Below are 25,871 nucleotides of genomic sequence, written 5' to 3'. Positions count from 1 at the left end.
TCGGGAATCTTTCGGTGATCGCAATTCACCCCGAGGCGGTCCGCCGAGGGTCCACGTCTCCGGGCAACAAGACATTTGACAGTTGCGCCTCTCTTCATTCCCCGCCACAAACCGCGCAATATCCGCTCTTTTCATAACAAAAACAGGGGCGGACTGTCCGAATCACGTCCGACGTAATGAGGCTGTTCGCTTTGGGCTCGAATGGATCTGGGCAGCTTGGCCTTGGTCATGCCGAAGATGTCTCAATACCCACCCAATGTCTTTTCCAGGAAGACCTGGGCCCAGATGAGACCGTGATCAAGATTGTCGCTGGTGGAAATCATACTCTTCTTCTGACGAACAAGAAACACGTATATGCAGCTGGCTGCAACACAGACGGCCGATGCGGCCCAGTGACATCCGATGATGACTCCCAAGACGTGGACAATCTGCTCACATTCCGAAGAGTCATTCTCACTGACTGCGTAACGGGTGTGAACATCGACACCTTCACGACCATCTCTGCGACTTGGGAGGGAAGTGTTCTTGTTGCTGCGGTGCCGGATCCCTCTGATCAGGACGTCTATCAAGACAAAGTGTTCGTCATGGGATCGAGCCCGAAAGGAGAATTAGGCTTGGAATGGCTAGCCAGCGTCAAATCAGCGACTAAGGCGATTCAGCCCGGTGTCTCTATACCGGATTTCCCGCCAAGCAGCACCCAGATTGTCGCTTTGGCAAGTGGCATGGGTCATTCCGTTGCTATTCTTTCTAATGGCCATGTCTACGGCTGGGGCGGGTCACGGAAGGGCCAATTGGGCGATAGTCTCAAAGGAGAAAAGGTTGTCTGGACTCCAACCGAGATTCAAGGATTGCCGTTTGCTGCACAGACCGCCGTATGCGGACGCGAGTTTACAGTGATCTGTGGTGATCGTAGCAAAGGGGAACTTGTTGTTCTTGGAGATAAGGCTAATCGATGGGGGGTCTTGAACGTGCCCGTAAGCCTACAGCTGTCCACGCCAGATGGGAATGGCAAGACCCTCATGCCATTCTCTGATATCGGAGCGAGTTGGCACGGTATCTACGTACATGCCATCTCATATGGTGCCTCTGACAAGGCACAGTCCAATCGCTTGATGGCCTGGGGTCGAAACGATCGTGGCCAGCTGCCCCCTGAGGACTTCCCATCGCCTGTCAAAATGGCAGTAGGGAGCGAGCATGTGGTGACATTGATGGACAATGGCATAGTCGCTGCATTTGGATGGGGAGAACACGGCAACTGTGGTACTCATACCGATGATCGAGGTAACGTTACTGGGCAATGCAGTCAGATTCCGCTGACCTCAGTCATGGCTGGCGGTGGTCGAGTGACTGGCCTCGGAGCTGGATGTGCGACAAGCTGGATTATTGCGGAATATTGAAGTTGCGAAAGATGATCCCGACCGTGGAAGAGGTTGTATCATTGGACATCAGTCGAAAAGACCAAACCCACGGACCTTGTTGGGGCAAAGTGTTAGTAACCCGATGGTGTTCGCACTTTCGCGCATGCAGGAGACTGAAGAAATACGCACCTGTGAAATTCGCTGCGTGGGCGGAATTCCCATGTCTTCACTCTCCGTCTGATCGGGTTTGCTCTCATTTCTTGAGAATCCCGGTTCCTCGTCTCTCAGCGTGGCCTCAAATACATCTCCCCGGCCACTCGCGTCCCAACCGAGGATATCCTGAGGCTCTTCCTCTTCCTCATTCATTTCATCCCACTGGCGATCGTCATCCGCCGGTACAAAAAGACTGTCGTATTCCAGAGAAAGCGAGGACGCGCTCGGTCGCTCACCCGCAATCGACCGTGACAGGTGCTCCTGGGTTGAACTTCCATTCAAAGGCTTGATTAAGCGAGCAGGTGGCGGCGGCGGAGGCATTTGTGTGTCCTGAGTAGTCTCACGGGGTGTTCGATTGCGCTGAATCGAGATCGGCGCGCCGGGCGTCTGTCTTTGTGAAAGTTCTCGGATTCCATTGCGTGACGAGGTCGCTGCAAAGTCCCCATCCACATCTCCCCCGGTCATGATTGTGAATTCGGCGGATATGCCCTCCAACTCGTAAGTCAGCTGGAGTGGTTTGCAGGGGTAAGTATACCGAGCTGTAACGGTAGCGTTTGCTGTCTCCGCGTGGGCAATTGCCGCCTTGAAGTCCTTGAGATTAATCACAATATGCATCTTGTCCTCGACATGAAACTCTTCAAAATCGCGCTTGTCAGTGGCGACAGAGGTATGCACAGGGTACTTCAGTACCTCTAATTCAGGTCAGCACCTGCGAAATGGATCAAAACCCCCCGTGGGATGTGATGGTGAAGAAACAGGGCAGTCATCTCGCACCTTTTCCGTCCATCACCTTGGCTGTAAAGCTTGTAAATACGGCCTTTCCAGAGTCAGAGTACATGTCGAGCTGCTCTGCGGATAGGCTGAAGTGCTCAGTGATTTGCTTCAGAAATCGAGGGTCCGCGGTCCATTGGTTCACAGCCCCTCTCTTATCAAAGACAGCATGTTGAATTGATGCGGGTTCATAGGTCAGCTTGTAGGATTTGATCACACCTGGAAAGAAACATCAGGCACCAATTGAAAAAAAAGAAAAGAAAGAAAGAAAATTGAGAAGGGGGGGGGGGGTTCATTGCTGACGCCATCCACGTACCAAGACCACATATCATCTTCACCGTCAGTCGACACTCCGCTTGCTGAGGATCTTCATGGAGCTCCATTTCGCATCGCTCCACGGCGGTGTCCTTGTGTCGATCCACTCTTCCACGGAAGATCGACAGAAGTGCCTATCGATCAAGTCAGTTTGTGTGAATGAGGTCGAGTGTTCATAACACACCTTGATTAAAATCTGGCAATAAAATCGATCTCCTGCCTGACCCACGGGCTTCTGCCGCATAGCGAATGAGTAGGTTTCGAAGAATGACTCTTTCATACAGGCGAAGGACACAAAGGCCGTCTTGGACGAGTTCAACACACTCAGTCGAAGCTACAACTGCAATGTTAGCGAAAGCTTTGCATCTGAGAAGCAGGCGATCTCTGCATTTACCAGACCATGCTCTGCTTCAATAGCGACAGTGTCACTAAATTTGGACAGGCATATGAGCATATCATGGAGCCGCACTATCGCCGGCGGAGCCAGGGAGAGAGAAAGAGCTGCCATTTTATCTTGGCAAGGCCTGAAACCAATACAGCGTCCCTTTGATGACCTATCGCACAATAGCATATAGTTCTGCGCTATGGGGGCGCGACTTTGATGTACTTGATTGACTGGGGCGGACGCGGCCGCAAAACGCGACTTACATAATCAACTAATAGCCTGTCCCGATCGGGAAATATTTGGTCCATTGGTCATAGAGCAACTCGTGACCACGAGGTGGTTCTGTGTCGCTCATTCATGGCCGAGAGCGGTCGTCGCCTTGATCCGGATGACTTGCTTGACAATAACTTGCTTGATTGAACACCGTGAGCCTTGGTGGTGGTCCTCTTTCAAGTTTCTGGCCGTCCTATGCGATCACTGATGGTCTACAATCGCCTGGCCATTTCCCTCAGTCGTTGCCTTGGGAGCGACAGGAGTATCCGCGCAGTCGACTTGGATGATCTCATGCTCTATTCGGCCCTCGCTGATGGTGATTATCAACGCGCTGAGTTGATGCCCGTAGAGGCACGCACTATCCAGCCCGATTGCATATTTGCCCAACTGCAGACGCCGCTTAGCGTCGTGACCAAACACCACTGTGGTCTGGGGTGGATGGCTCTCCTGCCACCGATCCCACTCATCGACCCAGCCTGATTCTCCAAACTCCTCATCCGGCACGAATCCTTCTCCAGCTTCCTCGTTGCGCCTGAGGCTCCTCATGTGCAGGATGGCGTAAGGATCCTGGTCCTCGAGAGCGACTCCTGGAACGAGGCCCGCGTGCACCACGACTACATTGTGGTTCAGAGATGATGGGCGGTCCTGTGGTAGGTGGAGCCTTAACATCAAGGGTAATGTGGCCAGCCACTCCAGCTGAGGAGTTGACAACTGGGATACCGTGTGATACGTGGTCTCGCCATGCCGCATCGGGTTTTCCTCGGCGGTGGTTTCGGCCTTTTCGTGATGCTCAGATGGAGCGTCGATCATGACAGGTGGATTGCTCGACGTCGAGGTTGGACCGTGGCCAGCGGTAGCAGCAGCAGCCAACTCTGCTGCTGCGTCCAGAACCGCATTATCGTGGTTTCCTCTCACTGCGCTGGCCTCCAGCTTCATGGCCAGGTCCACCACCCCGGAACTGTCTGGCCCTTTGTTGGTAATATCGCCGACAAAGATCAAGTGGTCACCTTGGCTCCTGTCGAACTCTACCTTTTCGAGCAGCTTCTGTAATGACTTCTTCATACCATGCACGTCGCCCACAATGATTAAGCGGCGGCGACTGATGGCATCCTTTTCCAAGGGAGTGGGCTGTCGGAGTGGACATGTCACTTCAATGTCCGAAAGCAACAATCGGATGGGATAGATGGGCTTGCGGGGTTTACCGGTCGCCATGGTTCACAGATGCGATCGGCGCAAGGCTCTGGTAGCCGCCTCAGAGAAGCTTTCTAAACGAGACTGTATCGAGAACTGGATACTGGGCAGTGAGCAGTGACTCTGATGTGCTCAGGTCCCGGCGCCCCAGTGTTGGAGCTTGTAGTGGGCGGATTGGATTAGCTGCGGGCGCTGGGCTCCTGTCAGTTTCTGGTGGGGGGACCTTGTCCACTCATATGTTTGTGTTGCTGTTGACGGGGGATGCATCATGCCCTCATTTTAGTCTTCCAAACTGAAACGAAATGCTCGCCACCTGTCGACCCTCGACGAATGCCTTCTGACCAACCAATCATCACCATCTCTTGGCGACACACAGAAATACATTATTCTCCAAGTCAATTTGCGCTTCCGCGGCAGAATTTCGATCTTGAGCGGGCGATCCACCGGTATTCGGCTACCGTGGATCATCTACGACTTTGTCCAGAGAGAATCGTTGAGTGATCCATCTCAGGCACGATTGCGGTCAAAAGTCAGGACGTTTACATGACACGATTTTCTAGAGAGACAGAGGGTTCCTGAAATACGCATGACGGTGATCAATGATATCATTTGACACTCTCCCACGCGGCGGAGGAAACAGTCCCCACAGTCATTGGCTGATGCGGGGAGTATGAACCGATCGGGAAATAGGCCAAGCTCCTCACAAAAACGCCTCCATGATTGAAGATGACCACAGCAACTTTGAAGCTTTGAACAACGATAAGGCCTAAGCTGGGGCGCTGCAGCGCCCATGCGGCTATGCCAACGGCCAACTTGGGACCAGATCTTCATATGGCCATCTCCTACGGCCCTCGGATTGTGTCGGCCAAGACATTAGGGAACAAAAAATGGCCCCCCCTCTACAATTGTTAAAATGGGGGTGGCAAAGCTTATATCCACTCATGTTTCGTTATGCATTACCGAGGAACTTGTGTGGCTTGAACGTTCTGCTTTATTTGAATAAAGGGAACATGTAAGGTGCGTGAATCAAAGCATATGGAGTGGATATTTTAAGCGTGTTTTTACAAGCGCTACAAGACGCCAAAAACGGCAAGTCTTTCTTCTTATGCGATCTTTAGCTGGCTTTCTGATCGTCACGGAGCAGTAGATTGACGTTGAGGCTGATACATGCTGCTCCTCAAGCCTGAGCGCAATCAATCGCGAATATATAAGACCGTAATGGAATTCAAACGGCAACGAAACATCGACATGATTACAATCCAAACTCATTTTCCGAATAGCCATCACTGAAAACTTCCATCTACACAAGCCTTTTTGCTAAGACTCCCCAAATCGGACTCTAATCAACTACATTGAACGCACAACATTTCTCTCGGGACAAGAAGAGAGAGAGAGAGAGAGAGAGAAAAAAAAGCATCACTTCGCCATGTACACAACCCATATGCCACCTCCAGCTCCACACGGAGCTGGCATGCCTCAGTCTCGAACTTTGTCGGTAGACCTTTCATGGCGAAAGCGCACATTTCACATCACCGACACCGACCAAGCCAACCAACCCGAATTATACTCTATTCACTGCCACTCCAACTCGGACCGTACCTTATCCATCTACTCAATGCCCGCAAACCAACTCATCGGCACCAGCACCATCTACTCTGGCAACTCCAGTCCCGACTACGAGCTCTACGGGTTCAAGGGAATTATCCGGGCCGAGAAACATCTACGTACCTCATACAGCTTCCCGTCTTGGGCATACGCTAATCCAACCACTCGGATGCCCGTCCAGATGACATGGATCAGCCAGGGGGGTCTCAAAACATGGGATTTTGTCTGTGTGAATGAACGGCAGGACACCGTCGCCAAATTCACCGCCAACATGTGGGCAATGAAAAATGTGGGCATGATCGAGATGCTGGGTCCGAAAGCCTTTGATCGTACCGCCTGTGATGAGATCGTCGTGGTTGGACTGACTCTATACTACGGCTGGCTCATGCGGATCAGCGGCCTTCCACTCGGCTCGGTCGGTTCCGCCTTGTCGTCTACGGATAAGAGGAAGAAGAAGAAGAAGAAGGAGAAGAAGTGCAAGGAGAATGGCACAGCCGAGTCTTTGGGGGAGATGGGAGATGTCATTGGTATTCTTAACGATGCGGGTTTGATTGGATGATGAAATTTCTCAGGACCACCTGTTTATGCATATGAGTTGCAACTCGTGTGACGAATACCTGATGTTTTTCCCCCCTTCTTTTTTTCATTTTTGCGAGACTTCGTGTTAGCATTGTTTATTTTTTTTGTTCTATTTTTTTCACCTACATTTGTACATTTATTCTGGCGATTGGTTTCATGCCTAGGCTGGTGTTTCCTTACTCATCTTACAGTGTTAGTACCTTCAGTCCATCCGATCTTGCTCAACTCGAATACCATTCTGGACTTGCCAAACTAGACATGTGTTTGACCTCGTGAAGTTTCTTTTCCAACCAATTGAGACGGATGAGAGGTCAGAGCTCCCAATCTCGTTCCAAGAGCACAGGATGTAACAAATCATGCCCTTCCAATGTCTAGCATGCTGTATGAAGATCATTCACTCGGTCGAATCCAAGAATTTCGGTACAGGATAAGCAGCTTGGAATTTGGACTCGATATGACAACAAATCAACTCGGCAGTATCATGTTGCGACAAATCAACATTTGCTCCTGACGGGACCGGAGCATCTTCGGACCAGCCACTCGGGAAGTGATTTGGTGTCAAATACTTCAGACAGGAAAAAGCAGGGCAGGTTCTATTTGAATCTTCCGAGCGGATATTCTCTGGCTTGGACTGCCCGAAGTGAACCCTGTCCAAACGAGATGGGTTCAACAGAAGGGGGGCAAGATCTCTTTTTTTTTTGACAACGTTGGCCAACCAGAAACGAATACTACGCAAGTCTTTGTGCCCGCATATACAGAGATGCCCTTGACAACCTTCATATATTTCTGTCCAAAAAGGGACTCATTAAAATAGGAGGAACCATGTGACGGAGATACCGGGCCACGCTTTGAAAGTAATTTGATTGCCTGGTGCGAGCTCGAGCTTCCGGAATAATAGAGGTGAGAGAGTTGCAAATCACAACTATGCCCAGAAATAATGATAGGGGGAAGGAACTGAAGCGATGGCGGCCACTGGCGAAGGGGTTCAAGGATTGGGAATTCATATCCACGGCCAAGGACCACTATGTACCCAGGAGGGGGTCCGGCTCTCCTCGACGGTAAGGTATACATGCACAAGTGATCCCTCAAACGGCAAGATACTTTAGGGGCCTCGTAACTGACCTCTGTTGAGCCGGGGCATCGGCTGTGGGAGGTGCCAATCCATGAACCGTCTTCGTCGTCGTTGACGCCCGCCTCGCATCAACTGTAAGATGTTCACACATAACTGAGCAAGGAAGATGGCGAAGAATGCCCCGACAACCAGTTTTTGTGGAATATGAGCCTGAGCGGATGGCGCGGAAGACACAGGGTCTTGCTCAGGTTGGGCTCGAAGCGGATCCGAGGATCCCCGAGAACTACCAATCGAAAACGAGATGGAAAACGAGATGGGAGTGAGTGATGTGATGATATTGTTGAACATGGTGACCAGAAGAGGGGAGAGGGGTCTGAAAACAAAATGTAAAACGCAAATCAAAAGCAATGGTACGGCTAGTCATAAGACGGAGCTGAACGACGAGTGGCTTGACCTGGCAAAGGGACAGTGTGAGCAGCCGGTTGGAAAACTCCACGGGGTCACAAAGAGTACATACCAATCCCGAGATCCCAGCTCTCGGGCCCATCGCGCCGATATCTTTAGGCGTTCTCTGACGCTCCTCGCCGACAGCAGAAGATAATTTTCCTCGTCGGCGACGGGAAGGATGCTGGCAAACCACCACGCGAAGCGAGCCGCATCCGTAGGAACAGGCCCGTACGTGAGCATGACCCGTGGGTGTAGCCACGGAGCATTCGCCAGTCGCTGCGTACGGACAAACTCGCGTGAAACCTCCAGGAGCTCTTGGGTCGAAAGAGAATTGAGAGGAGGTTCCGAGGCATTTGCATCCGACGGATCTGCGATCGCGGCCGTTGCCGTCTCCAAGGCTTCCAGCCTCTCTTCCTCGGCCACGGAGACATCGTCGACTCGTTCGGTTCTTGCAACGAGATAGCCGTCCAGCTCTCCTGCCTCGAGAATCTTGAAGCGTGAGACGCCGGTGGCAATCACCAGACATACGACCATCTGGCAGTAACTCATAGCGCTCGACGCGCAAGACGGTACCGTATTGCATGAACATGGTGCTTCCAAGGCCATCCCCCTGGGGATCACCCCTACGATTATACATGACCATGCCGAATTTGCTGTTTCCATTTTCCACGACCCGTCGGATCATCAATCGATATCGTGGTTCAAATATATGCAGAAAAGTCGGCATGGTGGGAAAAGACAAGGTACAGACGAAGAGAGGCAAATCTTTCTCATGATCGCCTCCCAATTCATCGTCTGCGTCAGCCTCCCGTCGCGATACAACCTGATCCGCAAAGAAATGATCAATGATTCGAGCAATGGTGCGATTCAAGGGCTCTGACCGGACCGCGGTCGGCATGCCCACCTTTCGCCGGCAGACGGGACACAGATCGGTGTGATCGAGAATCCGCGCCACGCACTTGCGGCAAAAGGTGTGGCCACACGGGGTCGTGAGGGGGTCCAAGATCAGAGAATAGCAGACCTGACAGTCCACCTCACCGCGGACCCGGTCTCGAAGCTGCCCGTAGCGGGTGTGATCATCCTGTTGACAGACTTGTTCCTCGGCTGGGTCCTTGGAGGGTTCATATAGCACATCCATCGCATTGTTAGGAAAGCGGCCTTCCCAAGCGAGCAGATAGAGGCCGCATAACCACCCACGACGATAGAGACGGGCATTCTTGACGGAGGGGGGATCTACCGTCTCTGGGCTGACTGTCCAGCTGACGATGCGGCCGCCATCGTCGGCCTCATCTAACCGGTCGCTCTCTGGAGTTGGGAAGCCGAGTTCCTCCTGAAAGATCCCCAGGAGATTGCACAGGACAACATCCACTCCACAGTCTCCGAGACAGTGCTCACCAACGCAGTCGTTGGTGCCTGCCCAATGGCACGTGAAGCCTTCCTCTCGGCCCTCGGCGACGGGGTAAGTGATCCCCGTGCGAGGACGAAGCGGAGGCAGACAGGACCGACAGATGGTGTTGCCGCAGGGCAGCCGGAGTGGAGTGTGCAAAGGTCGAGAGCAGCGTTGGCATTGTATTAGATGCAGAATGCGATGGGGGGTCTCGAGTGCAGTCGGGCTCTCTGACGGAGGATACTCTTCACAGCTCGACTCATTGGAACTGGCGGCCGATGTCCGATCGGGATCGGCGTCGGCCGACTGCGGGGTGGATAAGGGCGGCGCATCTACATTCTCCATGGCTCCGGAGGGTCCACAATGATGGAACTGTCAGGCAGACGATGCAAAGGTCGGAATACTGAAATACATTCGGGGCGATGGTGGTGAGAGAGATGAAAAGATGAAGATGGGATGAGCGTCATCAGAGGGTTGGAGATCGGCGATCAGGTCGGGAGCGGGCCAACTTGAGATCATCGGCCGGGGGAAAATGGGGAGACCAAACTGGAAAACGGGCCCAGCTTTTCACAGCGATAAAAGTGGGCAAACCAGCGGTCCAAGTGGATCGGAAGAGGATATAAGCTTGTTTCGGCGACATGCAGTTCTTTGCCTGGTGGAGCAGATGGCAGATGGCAGGAGTTTTGAAGTCACTGGACGCACTCCAGTGACCGCGAGTGCTGTGCCGCAGTGCGGTCACCCAAACAGACCGTCCAGTCCACACTTTCCACCGGGTCTCGGAATCCAAATGAGAGATTGGAAATGAAGTGAACCATTTGTCAGGTTCAATGGCCTTGGGACAAGTGGGAACCTGAAGTCATAAACTCCTGTCTCGTCCTCGGTGGACCAGATGCAATCATCATGAGGGCCATGGCAATCTGGTCTTCCTCGAGAGCCTCGAAAGATACTTGCGATCAGGCTTCCATGTTGGGGAGTGCGCACCGACAGAATTTCAGAACGATGTTCTGGACCGGTCGGACGGATGGCGGACCAGCCGAAACGGGGGAGGGTTACTGTGCATTTACAATTGGATGGCCTCTCTCAGTCCTATAGTCTGGACGGAGGGACTACACAGAGGGTCGTTTAAAGGGCCAAAACAGAAAAGTCATTTGGTATCATTTCATGTCTCATTACCGCAAGAGCCAACTCGCCGCTGCGTCGAAAGAACCATGCCGAAACGGAAGCAATGACAGACGTCCGTGGGGAACCCCATCATTCGCGCAAAAGGCGAAGCGAGACAGGCCGGGAATGGGCGGTTGCTGTGGGGGAAATCTGTATCGATGCAGGGTCAAGGGGGGAAACAAGAGGAGGGGTTCTTCCCCGGTGGTGCGATGATGGAAGGCAGGGGTATATGCTGCTGACAGAACTTGAATATGGATCAAAGGGGGTATCAAGCGTCAAGTCTCTACAGGGGAAAAAAACGGGGGGGAGGGGAAGGAATTCTGAGTCGATTCATGTTGAGACGTCCGAGTCAGACTCGGAATCTTCTTCGAGCACAATTCGCCGCATCACGCTTTTGTCAAAGAGATCCAAGGCGAAGCGACGAGCCGGTAACCGGTAATGATGGCTTTCGAGAATACACAGAGCTTTGCGGAAAAGTTGGACCTGGTGAAACCGTTCAGGCTGCTTGGATTTGAGGCTAGCCGTCCGGTGGATTAGAAGCCGCCAGCACAACGGGAGACAGAAAGGAACAGGGGAAGGGGTGAATACTTATACAAGTCAGCGGCTGAACGCTTGGACAGGACAGTGTTTCCCATGTCAACAATTTGCTTGAGAATCTTCTGGTTGGCCGGATCAGGGTCGGTAGTGGCTTCCTTGACCCTTTCCGAGGGCAGACGTCTTGAATCGGCATAGAAGCCCGGGAAAGAGATCTGAGTAGGTTAGCCTCGTCGAAAAATTGTCGGGAAGGAAAAGGGAAAGAGAAGGTTATCGAGGCGCGTGCCCTGGGATTCGTACCAAAAAGAGCCGACGAAAGTCAGCGGGCAGACAGAACCCTAGTGACTCGCCATTCTGGTCAACAGCCGAGTCCCATCCAAGATGTTGCAGAACTTTGAGTCCATGCTTGCTCCGAGAAATGAGACCCAGAACAAAGAAAGCGGTACCGCGCATGGTGAGGACGCCGGCTTCTTGCGCAATCGACACGATGCGCTCGACAAGATCAGACTCTAAAAAGGCTGCCCCGAGCTCCATGGATCCAACATTGCCCACGGCCCACAAACACCCCTTGACCTTGAGAAGAACTTCGTTGTCCTCCTCATTGAGTCGGAAGTCACGAATCGTCCATGCAAATTCGTTGAAATGGCCCGATTGCTCCAGCAACTTGCATCCTTCCGCAGTCCGCGCAAGTTCGCGGTAGAAATGTGGAGGTACAGCCCCTACATCCTGAAGATCGACGAGATCCTCCGGTGCAAAACTATTGCGCCGCGGCTGATCGACATAGGCTCGGGACAAAGCGGCCTCGACGAGCCCAACATACGAGTCATTGCGGCCAAGGAACCAATCATCCATTTCTTGCGTGATGTAATCCAGGCCGTCCAGGTAGTGATACCCGACAGATGTAGAAAGGAAACGAAGGAGAAGAGGCGCGCCGATTTCACCGAGATGGTCGAGTGAGGGGCGGCATTTGACAACAAACTCGAGGTAATCGCGCTGGTTGCAAGCTTCCTCCAGGATTTTTACCGCAATTTGGCAGACAGTAACATCTGGATCATAAAGTTGAGTCACAAGGAGCTTCACAACCCACTCTGCATTGCTGATTGCCATCTGTGGAGACAGAGCCACATCCCCAACTGCATACTTTCGCAACAGCTTCGTAGCAAAGATTCGGATGTCTTTGGAGCCGATCGTGAGAGCCTTGGACAGTATGACCCGGAGGTGGCTTGCCCGGCTGTAGTCCATGTTTCCTAGGAGGGTTTGGATGAGGTCATTTCGATCCTGCAGCTCGATGATATGATAGAACATGTTGAGCATGTGCCACCTCTCCATCATCAGCAGCCCACGTGCATCGGAGCTGAGCGCACCCAGCATTGCGAAATAGCCTCCACTGAGCGTATTGGACATTTGCTCTCGGGAGAAAAGGGGCGAGGCAGAGGTGAGACCGCTCATGCGGTCCAATTGAGCGAGGCATTCTGCGACTTGCCGGAGGAACTTGTTCTCCGCCAAGTATTTGATGCCCTCGGGGGTCACGAGAAGAGTTCGCATCAAGGCGCAGCCGGTACGAACGTATCTTTGATTGGGTTTTGTATTGGGGATCATGGCGAACCGGTATTTGAACGGACGATAAAATCCAAGAAGCCGTTTGATGAACTTGGAGCCTTTGATCGCTTCATCCATGCGCTTGGGGTTTGTGAGGGGACCCTCCACGAGGCGGTGAATCAGGTCCCATTTCCATTTCATGAAATTGACTGAGTTCAAGACATGGGTCTCTAGAATGGCATTGCGAAATGTTTGCTCATCCATTGAGGCACTGAGTTTGTCTTTGGCCTGTTCGTTGGGCAACAAAGACGAGGACAGATCTGGATCCAGATTGTATCTGCCCGCCCCGCTCGAATAGCCAACAGATCGTGCCAGAGTACGGTTGATGCTTTCGATCTGAAAAATGGTCGACGTAGAGACATCGTGGTTTTCCGTGTCAAATTGAATAGCAGGTGGCAGGAGATGAGCAAGCACCTGCAAGTTTGCACTGGTCGTAGCTGGCAACGAATGATGGGCCATTTTGAGGACCTCGGTCAGGAGAAGGGTAGCCTTGCGTCGAAGTGCGGGATCGGTCTCATCCTCGATGAGTTCTGAAAGTGCCTGCGGCAAGCCGGCTTCGACCAAGGCTGCAAGAATGAGGGTCGAGAAATGTGCCGTCAGATCGAAGCGGTTACTGCCATTCTCTTGATAGGCTCGAGAGCCGGCAAAGTCGGACTCGGATCGTAGATTGGAGACACGCCCGTAAGTTGTCAGCCTCCTACCTGCCAAGAACGAAGATGACCATGAAGGCGGCTTTATTCGCAAGGCATCAAAAAGCAATTCCAAGATGAGATCCCGCGCCTGGGCATCAGGGTAGTGAAGCGACTCGAGAAGAGAGCGAAGAGGTTTTGCGTCCGCTCTGGAAAGAACCACCAGGCCAGGCCATGTCTTCAGCATGGCGGAGATAGCGCGAGCCGCAGTTTTCAACCGACCGCTCTTCAAGGTGTCGGCCAAAGAATCAGTGAAAGGCGCCAGAACAGCCTCGAGCTCGTAGCCCTGAAGAAACTTTCTACTTCGAGGAGTATCAAGGACATGCAAGAAACTAGAAATCAAACTTTCGGATGCACCAAACGTGCCCTCGGCCAGAGCATCGTGCAGCGCACCAAGTCCATTCACTGACGCAATCAATTCGGGATCCTTGACCAGGATCTCCGCCAAGGTCATAATCGAAATGTTTCGCAGGCGGTCATCGTGATGCTCGGCAATTGACACAATGGTACGCACAATAGCGCCAGGAATCTCTTTAACGCCGTCTTTGACATCGAGGAAAGCTCTCACGAACTTAAGAGCTTGCTCCCGTTCAATGCTTGCTTTGCTCTCCTTGACAAGTGAGAGGATAACAAGCTCATCGGTATGAAGCGCACGAATTGTTTGGAGCGATTTACGATCGGCAATTGCATATCGGGTCAATCGGTAGCCGGCGGCCACCACTTCCTTGCTGTCACTGAGAAGCATGATTTGAACCCGCAAGCCAAACACAGGCCACGCGAGATCATATTTGAGGGTTGGGTGCCGTTTGAATAATTCAACTAGGTTGTTCGCACGCTCAACGTAGAAGTCCGGGGACATGCCATCGATCTCGAGAGCCTGAAGGGTTTCTGAGAGCACGAAAGTCGGCGACTCTGAGTCGCCTTCTTCTTCGCCCAAGTTCCCATTCTCCGGAAGTTCTAGCCGATTGATTGGATTTCGTGAGGGTGAGCGCACGGGACTTGTTCGGAAAAGACTCGAAAGACGGCTTCGCGGGGGTGTTGTAGCGGGCGCCTGCGCGCGGAGGAGCTCCTCTTCCAACTCATTCTGCAATTCAGCCAATTTGCGGTTGGACGAACTCAGCTCTGACTCGATCCTCAGGCGTTGCTCCTTGGCTTGCTTTGGTGGTTTAGACAACAGAGCCTCTAGCATATTCTCGGTACCGGTTTTGATCTTCATTTCCTTCGCGATTTTATCACGAATGACAGCCTGCCGCTCCTCAGTTGTTGGACGATCATCTTCCCCTATTGACCTGCTGGCACGCCTTGTGTATGTGCTGTCCGCTCGCGGTGTGACACTTCGGGAGGTCATACTCTTGAGCTCCGAACTGAAGCTTCCCTGTCCTCCAACGGATGGCGCCAACGAGGAGGCGCCCCTCGTGCCTGTGGTGGCACTTCCCCCTGAGCCGGATCGACCACTTCGCCCAGTTTTGTAGATCCCATCGTTCCAACTCCCTTCCAACGAACCACTATCTTGGCTGAGTGAGGAGCGGCCATCACCCAACGCGCGGTGCTGGGTGGACGCGGAGAACACGGAGTTATGTGCGGAAGCCATGAAAGCCCATTTAGCTGCCAGAGCTGGGTGTCACCTGTCGCAAGTATCCGGGCAGTCGAGTCGCTGCATTGAGACCGAGCCAGGTGGAAAGGTCACTGCGGAGGAAGGGCTCGTCTCAGGGTATGCGCCTTGATGGGGGGGGGGGGGGGGGGGGGAGGTGAGCGAAGGAGAGAGGGAGGGGAAGGCCTCCGCGGCGTCACCTAAACCAACCCAGAACCAGGAACTAATCACCCAGTGATAGCAATCATCACAACTGACCCGCAGTTGCGAGCCAATGTTCACGGGATTGACGTAGATTGTAAGACCGAAGCTTTATTAAGTCACTTGCTCATTAGGAGTCTGGTCCTTGAGTCAAGAGATTCGCACGCCCTGGATGACTAAGGCCTCCACAATGAACCACACCTGTCACGGGATAGAGAGATATAGGTACCTCTCATCCCAGACTGACGGGAGAGGAATCTGGTCCGGGTGGAGCTGAAAGCTACAAACAATTGTACAAGATCAACAAGGGACAGGCAATTTTATCCGTCGGGTTTGTCTTGTTGGCGATTATTTTATGGCACAAATCCTCGACTCAAGCACACACTTCCCAGTTGTTCCTGATTCATCTCTGCAATGAAATTGTGAAATCTCCGATATGGAGCTACACTACTAACGACTAGGCTCCTCCCTCAAAATAGTCTGGGCTTTCGAATTTCGAATCCCTCTTTGATGGCTAGCTTGTCACACGCTGACAGCAGACCATAGGAGGAGTTACGATGTTGAAGCAGATCGCAACCGGATCGTCATCAAGGCCTCTTCTCGGTTTTCTCGAGAATGGTCTTCATCATTTCGTTGCCAAGCTTGGCGGCTTCGGGGAATTGAGGCGCAAAGTACTGGGCAATCCGCTCGAAGCGATCCCGGTAGGACTCAAAGTCACCAAATGAGACACAATCAGACCACGCCTGGAAGGTCAGTTTGTTATGCCCAATGACGAAGCGGAAATGAGGGCCTGATTGAGACTTACCCGTGCTGCGAACGTGAATTCCAAATCGTCAGAGCGGAACGTGTTGTCGTCAATCGCAATGTCAAGGGCTTCCTCTAGAAGTTCGGGATTTCGAAACAAATATTCGGTGACTCCCAGACACAGACGAAAAAGCTTGGATTGGTCAGCAGGTACTCCCAGACTTGGTGGTCTCAATTCGTATCGCATGTCTTGAACGTACCGGCGTGGAGCAGATCATGTGGTCATAGGGCACAATGCCAAGCTGCGACCAGCAATCTACAATTGCGAGTAGACTGAGGTGACTGTTCGGAGGTGATTTCTCCCGGGTCTGGTTAGACAAAGAAAAGCGATCAAGAACCTCATCTTTCAGGAGCAAATCTTGTCCCTCTGTCCCTTCCCTGAATACGGAGGCGCCTGCTGCTTTGACACGACGCTTGAGCTCCTCGCGGTGGCCCCCAATCATCAGCTTGTAGAGGTCCGTCACAGAATCTGCATATTGTCGAATCTGCGCCTTTGCGGAAGGGTTTAGGATGGCGAGGCCCGCATAGACGTGCCACTTGTTCGAGTAGATGCGGAGAGTGATATTGATCTTGACATTCTCGATGCCTCCAACCCATCGAGATATCTCCCATGGAAACTGCTTGTTCGCCTGCCAGGCCGTGCCCATGCTCAAGAAAGCGGCATGGGTAACGGCCTGCGTATCGGCGGTGATACGATCGTGCATCTCTCCCGTGAGATAAACATGCTTAGATCCAAAAGACGAGAGGATCTCGTCCACAAATTGGAGAGCTTCATCGGATGCTCTGTGCTGGATCAAAACCTGTTGTTCGGATTTACGTTAAAACCCTCATTTAATTAGGTTACCGCACCAGTAGGACAGTGTTTTGAGCTCACCAGCGGCTGGCCCTCGGGGTTCACTTTGGGACCATGCAATGAATGGCATGATACGATTTCTACATCAGGAGGCAGATGTTTCTCGAATGCAGCGAGCTCGGGCGCTTTGCAGGAGGTCTGGCCACCAACGATGGCGCCCTCTTTGGTTGCTTCTCAGTTGAATCATCATGTCAGAAAGTCTATAACTACCCTCGCGGGAATTGCGTTGGGATAATAGGGACAAGGGCGAAAGCGGGAGGGATATCACCGGGCTTGGCCGGATCACAGACATACATGGGCCGTACTGTGCAACAACTCTGTCGATCACGCCAGCTTCTACACTGTAAAGGATATAGTCGCTAATTCTGGAAACCAGATGGCCATTCGGAAAAATGGTAATCAGAGGCTAATATACGATGAGCATCAGGCTGGACGATGGTCCCAGCAGGAGACGTACTTGAGAAGCGAACTCTTGTTGGAGAGATTCTTGATTCTCAGGTCTATCACACGCATTGATTCTTTGAAAAATAAAATAAAGTACTTCGTTAGTCGCTGGTTCTAATGAATGCAGAGACAGGCCATGGGCGGGATTGAACAAGTCTCTCAATATATCTGTCTTCCAAGTCACTTGTTAGCAAAGAGCTTTGGTAAATTGTGTTTGGAAAGCGGTTCAATTTGGAAGGATGTTCCAAGATGTCAGACAAGAAAAAGTAAGGTAGCGAGTATTTTACATCATCGACGACCCAGCGTACACCCACCGACCAGAATGGCGAGGTAGGTTCCGCTGAATCATGCTCGAGCCAAATGCACTCAAGTCATCATTCAAGAATGGAGAGGGGAAAAGCAAGTTGTGGAGGCAGACAGGGACAACTAATGCTTACCATTTCATGTACATCGTCCGCCGTAATCAAGACGACGGACGAAGGTGGGTGGAAATTACCTCCAGCCTGCATCGCTAAGGCGCTGAGCATACATTTTGCCCATGTCACCCATGCCAATGATGCCAATCGAGGCAGTTTCCTTAGTGCGTCCCATCTTGACGATGAACACACTGGGTGATGACAAGTTCTGTATTCTCCGAGGTTTAGTCGGCAGCCACGTCAAAAAGCTTGATTCCAGCTACAATCCGAATCGAAAACGAGAGGAGAAGAAAGCAGGAACGTCAGTATTCATCAGCTGACGGGGATGTAAGACTGGAGAGAAATCTTAAATACTTTTACTCTGACCGCCCAGGGACCCACTATTATGCCAGCTTACATGCCTGAGGCTGCAGTAATTGATTCGCTTGCCTACGACATGAACCAATCACCGTGTCGGAGCACGCGAGGGCACACACCCACTTTTTTCGATCTTTGATCCTGCGATTTGCGCTCGTTTCCTCTTTTCCTCCTCCATATTCCATCCACGACACAACCCCATCCCACATTCGCAATGGCTCCCAAGAAGGCTACCCCCGCCGCTAAGGAGAACGTCTCCCTCGGCCCCCTCGCTGGTGATGGTATGTTGGCAATTATGTCTCCCTATGGTATTGTATGAACCTGGCGCGGATCACAACGCTGACTGAACTTGCGCACGGTATAGGCAAGCTCGTTTTCGGCGTTGCTCGCATCTTCGCCTCCTTCAACGACACCTTCGTCCACGTCACTGATCTTTCGTACGTTTTTTACAACCCCTGAATCAACAATGCTGGCGCCTTTGCCAAATTTCCATGGCCGGCTTGTCGGCGTAAACTCCGACAAAGTCCTGTCCCACATTGGGCACTGCGCGCCTTGCAGAAGGAAAAAGACAGTGCACTGACTTGATATCCTACAGCGGTCGTGAAACCATCGTCCGTGTTACCGGTGGTATGAAGGTCAAGGCTGACCGTGACGAGTCCTCCCCCTACGCCGCCATGTTGGCTGCCCAGGACGTCGCTGTCCGCTGCAAGGAGCTCGGCATCACCGCCCTCCACATCAAGATCCGTGCCACTGGTGGTAACGGCACCAAGACCCCCGGTCCCGGTGCTCAGTCTGCCCTCCGCGCTCTTGCCCGTGCCGGCATGCGCATTGGCCGTATCGAGGACGTGACCCCCACTCCCTCCGACTCTACTCGCCGCAAGGGTGGTCGCCGTGGTCGTCGTCTGTAAACATTTGCGGGTCTCTTTCTTCTCCGACTGCGACTTCATTGCGTGGCTGGATTGGAGGTTTTCTGCAGGGTTTACTTGCACATGTGGATGGAATAAACGCGAAGAACGGCCCTTATTGCCTGGTCTTCAGATGTTCTCATGCCCTGAAAAGTTCAACTCAGTTGTAGGGATTGAATTGGGGAGTCAGTCCTATATTGACTTCCATCAATTGACTTTGTCTGAGTATTTTGTTCTTCGGCGTAGTGTTTATCCTTTTCTTGTAGTTGGTATTCAAATGCGCTATCAGTGACATTGTAATTCCCTATCGTGGACTTGGAAAGCCGTGAAGTTTATGCGGGGCATGTCTTGAAGCGGGCAGTCATATTCACCCGCCCGAGGAAACCAGCCCTCCACTACACCTTCAACGAGCTCAATGGGATCAGCATTTCTCAAGGCCCTTTATAACGCGACCCACAGTATTCTCGATACGTTCATAATTCTGCTGTCAAAATAAGGTCGTACTTTTTAGCGTCGACCACCGCTTCTCGTCGGAGCCCTCTGACATCAGCGACGTTTGGTGGGCCGAATTATTTTCCCGACTGCCGTTCCTCGAATTTGCGCAAATCACAATCGCGACCAAACAAATTATTTTCGTCAGCCTAGGATATCCCCCACCTTGCAGCATCGGAGGGCATCGAACTTCCGGTCAATCAACATGTCTCCATCTCATCATCCTTCACCAACAATTCTACTGCCCCACCTCCCTCCGAAAACCCTTGTCGGCATCGATCTAATCGCATTTTCTTCGACTGCGAACTTTCATGGAATAAGGGATCTACCATCCGGGTGGCATTTCCTGTATACGGGCACAACCGACAGTTTTTCACTTCGATGCGGAGCATGGTTCCACGTAGGCGATATCAGCCACGCAGGGAAAGGTGACAGTGAGGCTGCACTTGTGCTGGCGCAAGCGCAACAGCCGGCACCAACCCCAGAAATTCTCATCTGGAAATGGAGTACAGAGTCGGAGTCGCTGTGTTGTCTGGCAGCAAATAGCGATGCGGATCGCCAAGAGGCTATGCGCTACAAAGCAAACCTCGGCGCGCTCTGGCAAAGCGGCGGCTTGTTCCGGTACAGAAGTCGTGTATCTCCAGCTATGCTTTCGAACAAACCCGGTTCTGTGCCAATTGAAGCACGTCATACAGAAGAAGATGAAGAGATTGAACGAGACGGGCGCAAGGATTGGCGACAACTCACGAATCGACTATCGTCCGAGGTACTGTCGCGCATTGTTGGCAGTCCGGAAAAAGATGTAGATGGTCACCCGCGATGGATGGTGACTTCTGGGAGCACTGCCAATCGTGATGCGGATCATATTCCGGGTGTTGATTCGCCGGTCACAACAGAAGAAGAAGGAGGAGGAGGTCAGACCGGCACAATAAAGACAATCGAGCGGGAAAAGGAATTCAATTTTCTTCCGATAGATTTGAAGCGAACGTGGCGGGAGGGCGCTATTGGACGTGAACGAACGGAAGCCGCTCAAGACAAGTCATGGGCCCTGGGAGATATCGTTTTGAAGAATTCAAGCCATGTCTCGGGCGAGATCACCGTCGATGAGAGCACAGGAGAGGCGCAACTGCTAGGCGAGATTCAGTTCACGTTCCTGATGGTATTGACGATGATGAACTTTTCCTGCCTGCAGCAATGGAAAAGGCTGCTTGAGCTTGTTTTGACTTCTCGGCGGGCGATCATTGAGCGCGAGTCTTTTGTGAGTGAGGTAGTTCGCATACTGCTACGGCAGCTTCAACGGTGCGACGATGTTGAGGGTGGGCTTTTCGAGATGGATGGTGACGAGGGAGGGGAGTTTATTCGCAATCTTCTTACGAAACTGCGTCGCTCAATTGACGATATGGTGCCAAAAGGGACCAAGTCGATGGTCAGAACTGAGCTGGACAAACTGCAAACGTGGGTCAAGGAGGAGTATGATTGGGAGCTTAACCGCGAATCAATTGTAAGGCGCGGTATGCTGCAGTTGGAGGACGGAGAAGAGGTTGAAATGGAAATGGCAGATAATGACGCTGACGAGGAGACGGGGGAATACGCACCAATGGTGGTTGATCTCGGTGAGCATAACACATTGTTGGATGAGCAAAGGCTTGACCACGATGACGCCTCTGATCTTGATGACGCAAGATATTGAAGTAAATTCGGACAATAATTTTAGATGACCGCGATATTACTGAGTCCATTCGTGAAAGATGGGCTATTGCCCTACTCTATTCATGCCAAAATTTCAAATTCTATATACACTGATGAATGTCCAAAGCTCATCAAAATCATAAAGTCTAGTCGCTAAATGACAACAGAAACAAGAGCCCCAGATAGAATGGTCTCACCTGGGCCTACTGCTCTTCCTCAACAGGATAGGCCCATTCGTGGTCCTCCTTGCCATACATAATGGCTTCGAGCCAAGACTTGATCTGGGCAGCGTACCCAGCGGGCTCGCCATCCTTGCCCAGAGTGCTGATGTCTTGGTCGTTGTTGCGGATCATGGCCACGGGTGTGATGAAGTACTATGTCAGATATCTTAGTGCTGTGATTCCTCAAATGGTCCAAGAGCAGAGGTGTGGACTTACGGCGGTACCCGAGACAAATGACTCGACGATACGACCCTCCAGTGCGGCCTTCTCAATTTCACCAATGGTCAAGGTTCGCTCAACAACCTGCAGAGGAGCCAGCTTGCCGACAAAGTTCTCCGACAGACGCTCGCGGGCCAGTTCCAGAACACTGCGGCGAGTGACACCAGGCAAGATCAGTTGGCTCTCCAGAGGAGCAGTAACCAGCTCAAGGCGACCCGTGTCGGCATTGTGCCAGATGATGAAGAAGTTACTGGCACCAGCCTCAGTGACCTGGCGGTCTTCGCCGAAAAGCCAGAGGATCTGGTCGAAGCCCATGGCCTGCGCTTTGCCGTGAGACTGCAGAGAGGGACCGTAGTTGGCACCGAGCTTGGCCCAACCGAAGCCACCGGGCCAAGCTCGGATGGAGTCTGGGCTTGAAGCGAAAAGTCGCAGACCCTTGGACACAGTGTCGCCTTCCTTCTTCATCTTGGTAAAGTCAGGCCAAGGTACGGCGATGATGAAAAGAAGCGCTTCCTTGGGGACCTGGACACCCAGATGGGGTCCGTTGCCGATCACAGTGGGCCTAATGTACAAGAAGGAACCGGGGCGGTCCTTGGGCAGCCAGCCTGTAGTAAAAATTCAGTTGGTCATTGTCTCGAGGCTGGACGTTTGGTAAGTGTATCACATACGTGGGCCATCAATCTGCATCAGCTTCGCAACGAGCTTCTTCACCTCGTCGTACTTGAAGCCAGGGAGAGAGGAGCGCTGGGACGAAGTATTCAGGCGCTGCCCATTGAGGTCAGGGCGGAACAGACGCAGCGGTAGCTATCGTAGCCACGGTAGATCTTCATGCCCTCGAAACACTCGGTGGCGTAGTGCAAGCAAGAAGCAGTGGGCGGGATACTGAGGTTCTGGTAAGGCTTGATCTCAGGTGTCTCCCAGCCATTGTTCACAGTCCACCGCACGGTGACCATATGGTCGGTGCAGTAGGAGTGACTCAATTCCTCAGGAGAACCGGGCAGTGGCACATCACGAAGGTTGGTGGAGCGGGTGATGTTGAATTTGGAGGCGTCAAGTTCAGCCACGTTGGGAGCAATGGAACCCATCTTCGTTGAATTCACTCGATTGAGTATTTGCTATTGAAAATTGTTGCAATTCTCGCTCTTTAAATAAGAGGGACTTTATCGGGAGTGAGTCACCAAGATCTCGACGACGAGGGTGAACAAACAATGAACGATCTCTGGTGGAGACGAGATCACTCGGTTGCCGAAACTTGGCAGAAAGGAGCGGTATCGGGGATGCAAGCCGCTTTGAGATTAATTATACGAGGCCGTAGGGATACGCGGCAATGGAACAGGAAGGGAGTTGCGGAAACGTGCATGAATTTATGGTTGATCGGTTTGCCCCGGCGGTTCTGGATCCAGGGACTTTCAAGGCCGAGCCGAACGAAAACTTTTTTTTACGTTTGCCGCTCGGCAATGATATTCTGGAAGATGTCCTGATCGGTGTCTTATTCCTATGTCGATTCTCACATTGTGGTTATCACCCTTCTTTCACCCTCTCCAGGTCATATTCGAGATCGATTTTTTTCATCTTACACAAGACTGGAATTGCCTACTTAGGTGTTTCTCAATGTCTCATTCTTGGCCGGTGAGTTAGCATATCTTGGTGGAATAATAATTTAAACCTTAACCCAGACGCCCTTCGAACGATGGCGGTGGAGACAGCTCCACTTTCCATCTATAAGCCGACGGTAACCGACAGGGATGAGATAAAAGACTGATGCGCATGCCGGTCCTGCAAGGAGATTGGACGACCTCGCCATATGGATCATTAAGGTCGAGGCAGATTGAAGCCGCTGCTTGTTTACGGCTTCTTGACACCGGTTGACACGGCTCATTCCAATTTGTTGCCACACGCGGGCACGGACTCGTTATCTATCTGTCCTTGCTCGTGGTTGAAATCTGCTCCATCCTCAGGTGTATCTCAAGATACTACTAGGATACTTCACTCCTCAAAAATCAAAGATGTCTTATTCTGGGGCAGAGCTGTTCGTGGGCTCTGAATAATTTGTCCCTTCAAATGTATTTGGTGGGTAGAATTGGTGTTCAAGGTTAGTAGGTCATTGTAAATAGTGCGTTGAGTACGTATCTCCGTACTACTTGCGCATACATAGATTCAAGACAGCACCTCTGAGTGGCTTACGGAGGCTACTGATATGATCAGGTGCGCCCATGCGACGTCATTACTACGAGCTTGCAAGTATATACTTCCAAAGAAGCATGAATAAATGAATCTACTACTGGACTGCCAAGACCACTTGTCAACGTACTCATGGTGAACTTTCTGGACTACTCTTTGCAGAAGCAAATGTCCATTGTAGCGATATTTACCTCCATTGAGCTTTAGTGCGGGAAACACGTATCGAAATCCAGCTCTGAGAAATTCAGGCACTGACATTGCGAAGAAAATCGCAATAGAGCACGCTCAGTGCCTATCATGGTCATATTCCTGGATGAGAAGTGCTCGAACTTCGCTTCTATAGAACACCGTTGGTCGATGATTTTTTTTTGATTTATATCAAGAAGCCTTCGGGTATATGCTACATAACATAGGTGAGATTTGAGTACCTTAAGCGTTCTGCACGGGAACTCAAACATTGACAAACTGAAACAGTTCCAGCTCCCTGTTGATTTTACATAGCCGGGCTACACAACCGCTCAACTACAGAAGAGACCGTACTCGGTCAAAGATACGCATGCACGCAAACCAATCTCCCTAAGGGACTCTAATCTGAAATACCCCCAGAGCATCGGGATGATCTTTGTAACTCGGAACATTATACTGATGATATTGTATGTCAAGTGAACCAGAGCCCTAGTATCAGTTTCGCCCGGTATAATATAGATTTCCCCTTACATGAGATCGGTTCTCTGTTCACTCACCAGATCAAGTGAAGTAGGTATCTCCAATGCGGTGTTTACTTGAGCGTTTCAGTAGGCTTTGAACATCGCTTTCGCTTTGACCGAATATTCAAGGACTACATATCCTGCCCGGCACTGCTCGGAAAATGTAGGTTGTCACTGCCCAGAAATTCGAAGCCAGACCTAAGGTCACTGGGTATTCTCTGCAGATGATTGATCGCCCAACCTACTCCAATCTCAGTACTAAAGAAAAGTGCACCCATTTCTGATTATCCGAGTGCAACTTTTCGGCCTCGCAGATTTGCAAGATCCGCTTCAGAGCCCAGACTTTGACCAAGCGGGAGGAACGTAGAACAAAACGACGTAATTACAATAGCTCAGCGATCTTGTCAAACTAACTGCATTGAAGTAGAGGTAAAATGGGGAGACAGTTGTTAGAAAGAGTGTTTGGGCTCGTCGCAGGGCTTACTTTGCGTACGGGGACAGATATAGCTATTCGCTCCCTATGTTTTTTGTCCAACTGAGCATTTTCGCCTGAGAGCGTCAATTGAGCGCGACGGAGAAGAAATGTATGTCTACTGAAATTCATCGAGGCTCCAGCTTGTGAATTTCGGACGATTCTGTGATATTATTTTGAGCGAGACTTTTGTTTCAATTTCAACATAAATTAATAATTTGGGTCAAGTCAGAATTTACTACAGCATCTAAGGAGCAATAACGAACTTTGTCGCATGTTTTCCAAACCTCGCTATCATCGCCAATGCCAGGGGTCGGATGCCTTCCAATTTATGCACACAAAAATGTATCTCGCTCTCCACTGGCATCTATTGCCCAGATCATTTCAACACTATTCGTATCACCAGTGACTACCGAGCAAACAGAGAACCTTCCCCGTACCCGTCATATTAGGGAAATCACGCGATGTATATTGCCATCGTTAGCGACGATCCTCAGCCGCTCCCCGGCCACCATCTCTGTGTTTCCACCGACAACATATGGAGGAAGATTAGTCAATAGTTCTCAATTTTTGACGGGTCCGGAATTTGAAACTCTCAGCTATCGGGACCCTCGAGATATTTTACAAAATCCCAAAAAGTGGCTTTATGCGTCCTGACCAGGGGAGATCATAATCTGGAGGAGCACCTACTGTGACGGAAGGCAAGCTTGTGCGCTCGGCAGCTTCAAAGAAATCTGCTT

The 25,871-nt window shown here is 51.5% G+C and overlaps 10 protein-coding genes across 10 annotated transcripts; 4 read left to right on the top strand and 6 right to left on the bottom strand.

The window, feature by feature from the left end:
• Window positions 1-176: 176 nt before the first annotated feature.
• POX_f07944 (uncharacterized protein) lies at window positions 177-1,397 on the top strand (the record flags this gene model as incomplete). Its single annotated transcript, XM_050116731.1, has 1 exon — window positions 177-1,397. One exon carries the CDS (start codon window positions 177-179, stop codon window positions 1,395-1,397), a length of 1,221 nt encoding a protein of 406 aa, XP_049966870.1.
• A 48-nt stretch (window positions 1,398-1,445) lies between these two features.
• On the bottom strand, window positions 1,446-3,165 carry POX_f07943 (uncharacterized protein; the record flags this gene model as incomplete). Its single annotated transcript, XM_050116730.1, has 5 exons — window positions 1,446-2,263; window positions 2,346-2,561; window positions 2,659-2,791; window positions 2,842-2,991; window positions 3,052-3,165. The coding sequence occupies 5 exons, from the start codon at window positions 3,163-3,165 to the stop codon at window positions 1,446-1,448; spliced, it is 1,431 nt and encodes a 476-aa protein (XP_049966869.1).
• A 351-nt stretch (window positions 3,166-3,516) lies between these two features.
• On the bottom strand, window positions 3,517-4,527 carry POX_f07942 (uncharacterized protein; the record flags this gene model as incomplete). The annotated part of the gene is made up of 1 exon (XM_050116729.1): window positions 3,517-4,527. One exon carries the CDS (start codon window positions 4,525-4,527, stop codon window positions 3,517-3,519), a length of 1,011 nt encoding a protein of 336 aa, XP_049966868.1.
• A 1,405-nt stretch (window positions 4,528-5,932) lies between these two features.
• On the top strand, window positions 5,933-6,670 carry POX_f07941 (uncharacterized protein; the record flags this gene model as incomplete). Its single annotated transcript, XM_050116728.1, has 1 exon — window positions 5,933-6,670. The coding sequence occupies one exon, from the start codon at window positions 5,933-5,935 to the stop codon at window positions 6,668-6,670; it is 738 nt and encodes a 245-aa protein (XP_049966867.1).
• A 1,122-nt stretch (window positions 6,671-7,792) lies between these two features.
• POX_f07940 (uncharacterized protein) lies at window positions 7,793-9,941 on the bottom strand (the record flags this gene model as incomplete). The annotated part of the gene is made up of 3 exons (XM_050116727.1): window positions 7,793-8,045; window positions 8,280-8,685; window positions 8,738-9,941. 3 exons carry the CDS (start codon window positions 9,939-9,941, stop codon window positions 7,793-7,795), a joined length of 1,863 nt encoding a protein of 620 aa, XP_049966866.1.
• A 1,146-nt stretch (window positions 9,942-11,087) lies between these two features.
• On the bottom strand, window positions 11,088-15,170 carry POX_f07939 (uncharacterized protein; the record flags this gene model as incomplete). The annotated part of the gene is made up of 3 exons (XM_050116726.1): window positions 11,088-11,274; window positions 11,346-11,506; window positions 11,592-15,170. The coding sequence occupies 3 exons, from the start codon at window positions 15,168-15,170 to the stop codon at window positions 11,088-11,090; spliced, it is 3,927 nt and encodes a 1,308-aa protein (XP_049966865.1).
• Window positions 15,171-15,958: 788 nt separating this feature from the next.
• POX_f07938 (putative prephenate dehydrogenase) lies at window positions 15,959-17,541 on the bottom strand (the record flags this gene model as incomplete). The annotated part of the gene is made up of 6 exons (XM_050116725.1): window positions 15,959-16,114; window positions 16,177-16,308; window positions 16,376-16,975; window positions 17,050-17,198; window positions 17,323-17,393; window positions 17,486-17,541. The coding sequence occupies 6 exons, from the start codon at window positions 17,539-17,541 to the stop codon at window positions 15,959-15,961; spliced, it is 1,164 nt and encodes a 387-aa protein (XP_049966864.1).
• Window positions 17,542-18,459: 918 nt separating this feature from the next.
• POX_f07937 (40S ribosomal protein S14) lies at window positions 18,460-19,153 on the top strand (the record flags this gene model as incomplete). Its single annotated transcript, XM_050116724.1, has 3 exons — window positions 18,460-18,526; window positions 18,610-18,682; window positions 18,841-19,153. 3 exons carry the CDS (start codon window positions 18,460-18,462, stop codon window positions 19,151-19,153), a joined length of 453 nt encoding a protein of 150 aa, XP_049966863.1.
• A 694-nt stretch (window positions 19,154-19,847) lies between these two features.
• On the top strand, window positions 19,848-21,332 carry POX_f07936 (uncharacterized protein; the record flags this gene model as incomplete). Its single annotated transcript, XM_050116723.1, has 1 exon — window positions 19,848-21,332. One exon carries the CDS (start codon window positions 19,848-19,850, stop codon window positions 21,330-21,332), a length of 1,485 nt encoding a protein of 494 aa, XP_049966862.1.
• Window positions 21,333-21,534: 202 nt separating this feature from the next.
• On the bottom strand, window positions 21,535-22,856 carry POX_f07935 (Branched-chain-amino-acid aminotransferase, cytosolic; the record flags this gene model as incomplete). Its single annotated transcript, XM_050116722.1, has 4 exons — window positions 21,535-21,705; window positions 21,769-22,376; window positions 22,440-22,515; window positions 22,566-22,856. The coding sequence occupies 4 exons, from the start codon at window positions 22,854-22,856 to the stop codon at window positions 21,535-21,537; spliced, it is 1,146 nt and encodes a 381-aa protein (XP_049966861.1).
• Window positions 22,857-25,871: the final 3,015 nt, after the last annotated feature.

Source organism: Penicillium oxalicum, chromosome VI, assembly GCF_001723175.1.
Source record: "Penicillium oxalicum strain HP7-1 chromosome VI, whole genome shotgun sequence".
Classification (NCBI taxonomy): domain Eukaryota; kingdom Fungi; phylum Ascomycota; class Eurotiomycetes; order Eurotiales; family Aspergillaceae; genus Penicillium; species Penicillium oxalicum.
This window is presented reverse-complemented; position numbering and strand designations above follow the sequence as displayed.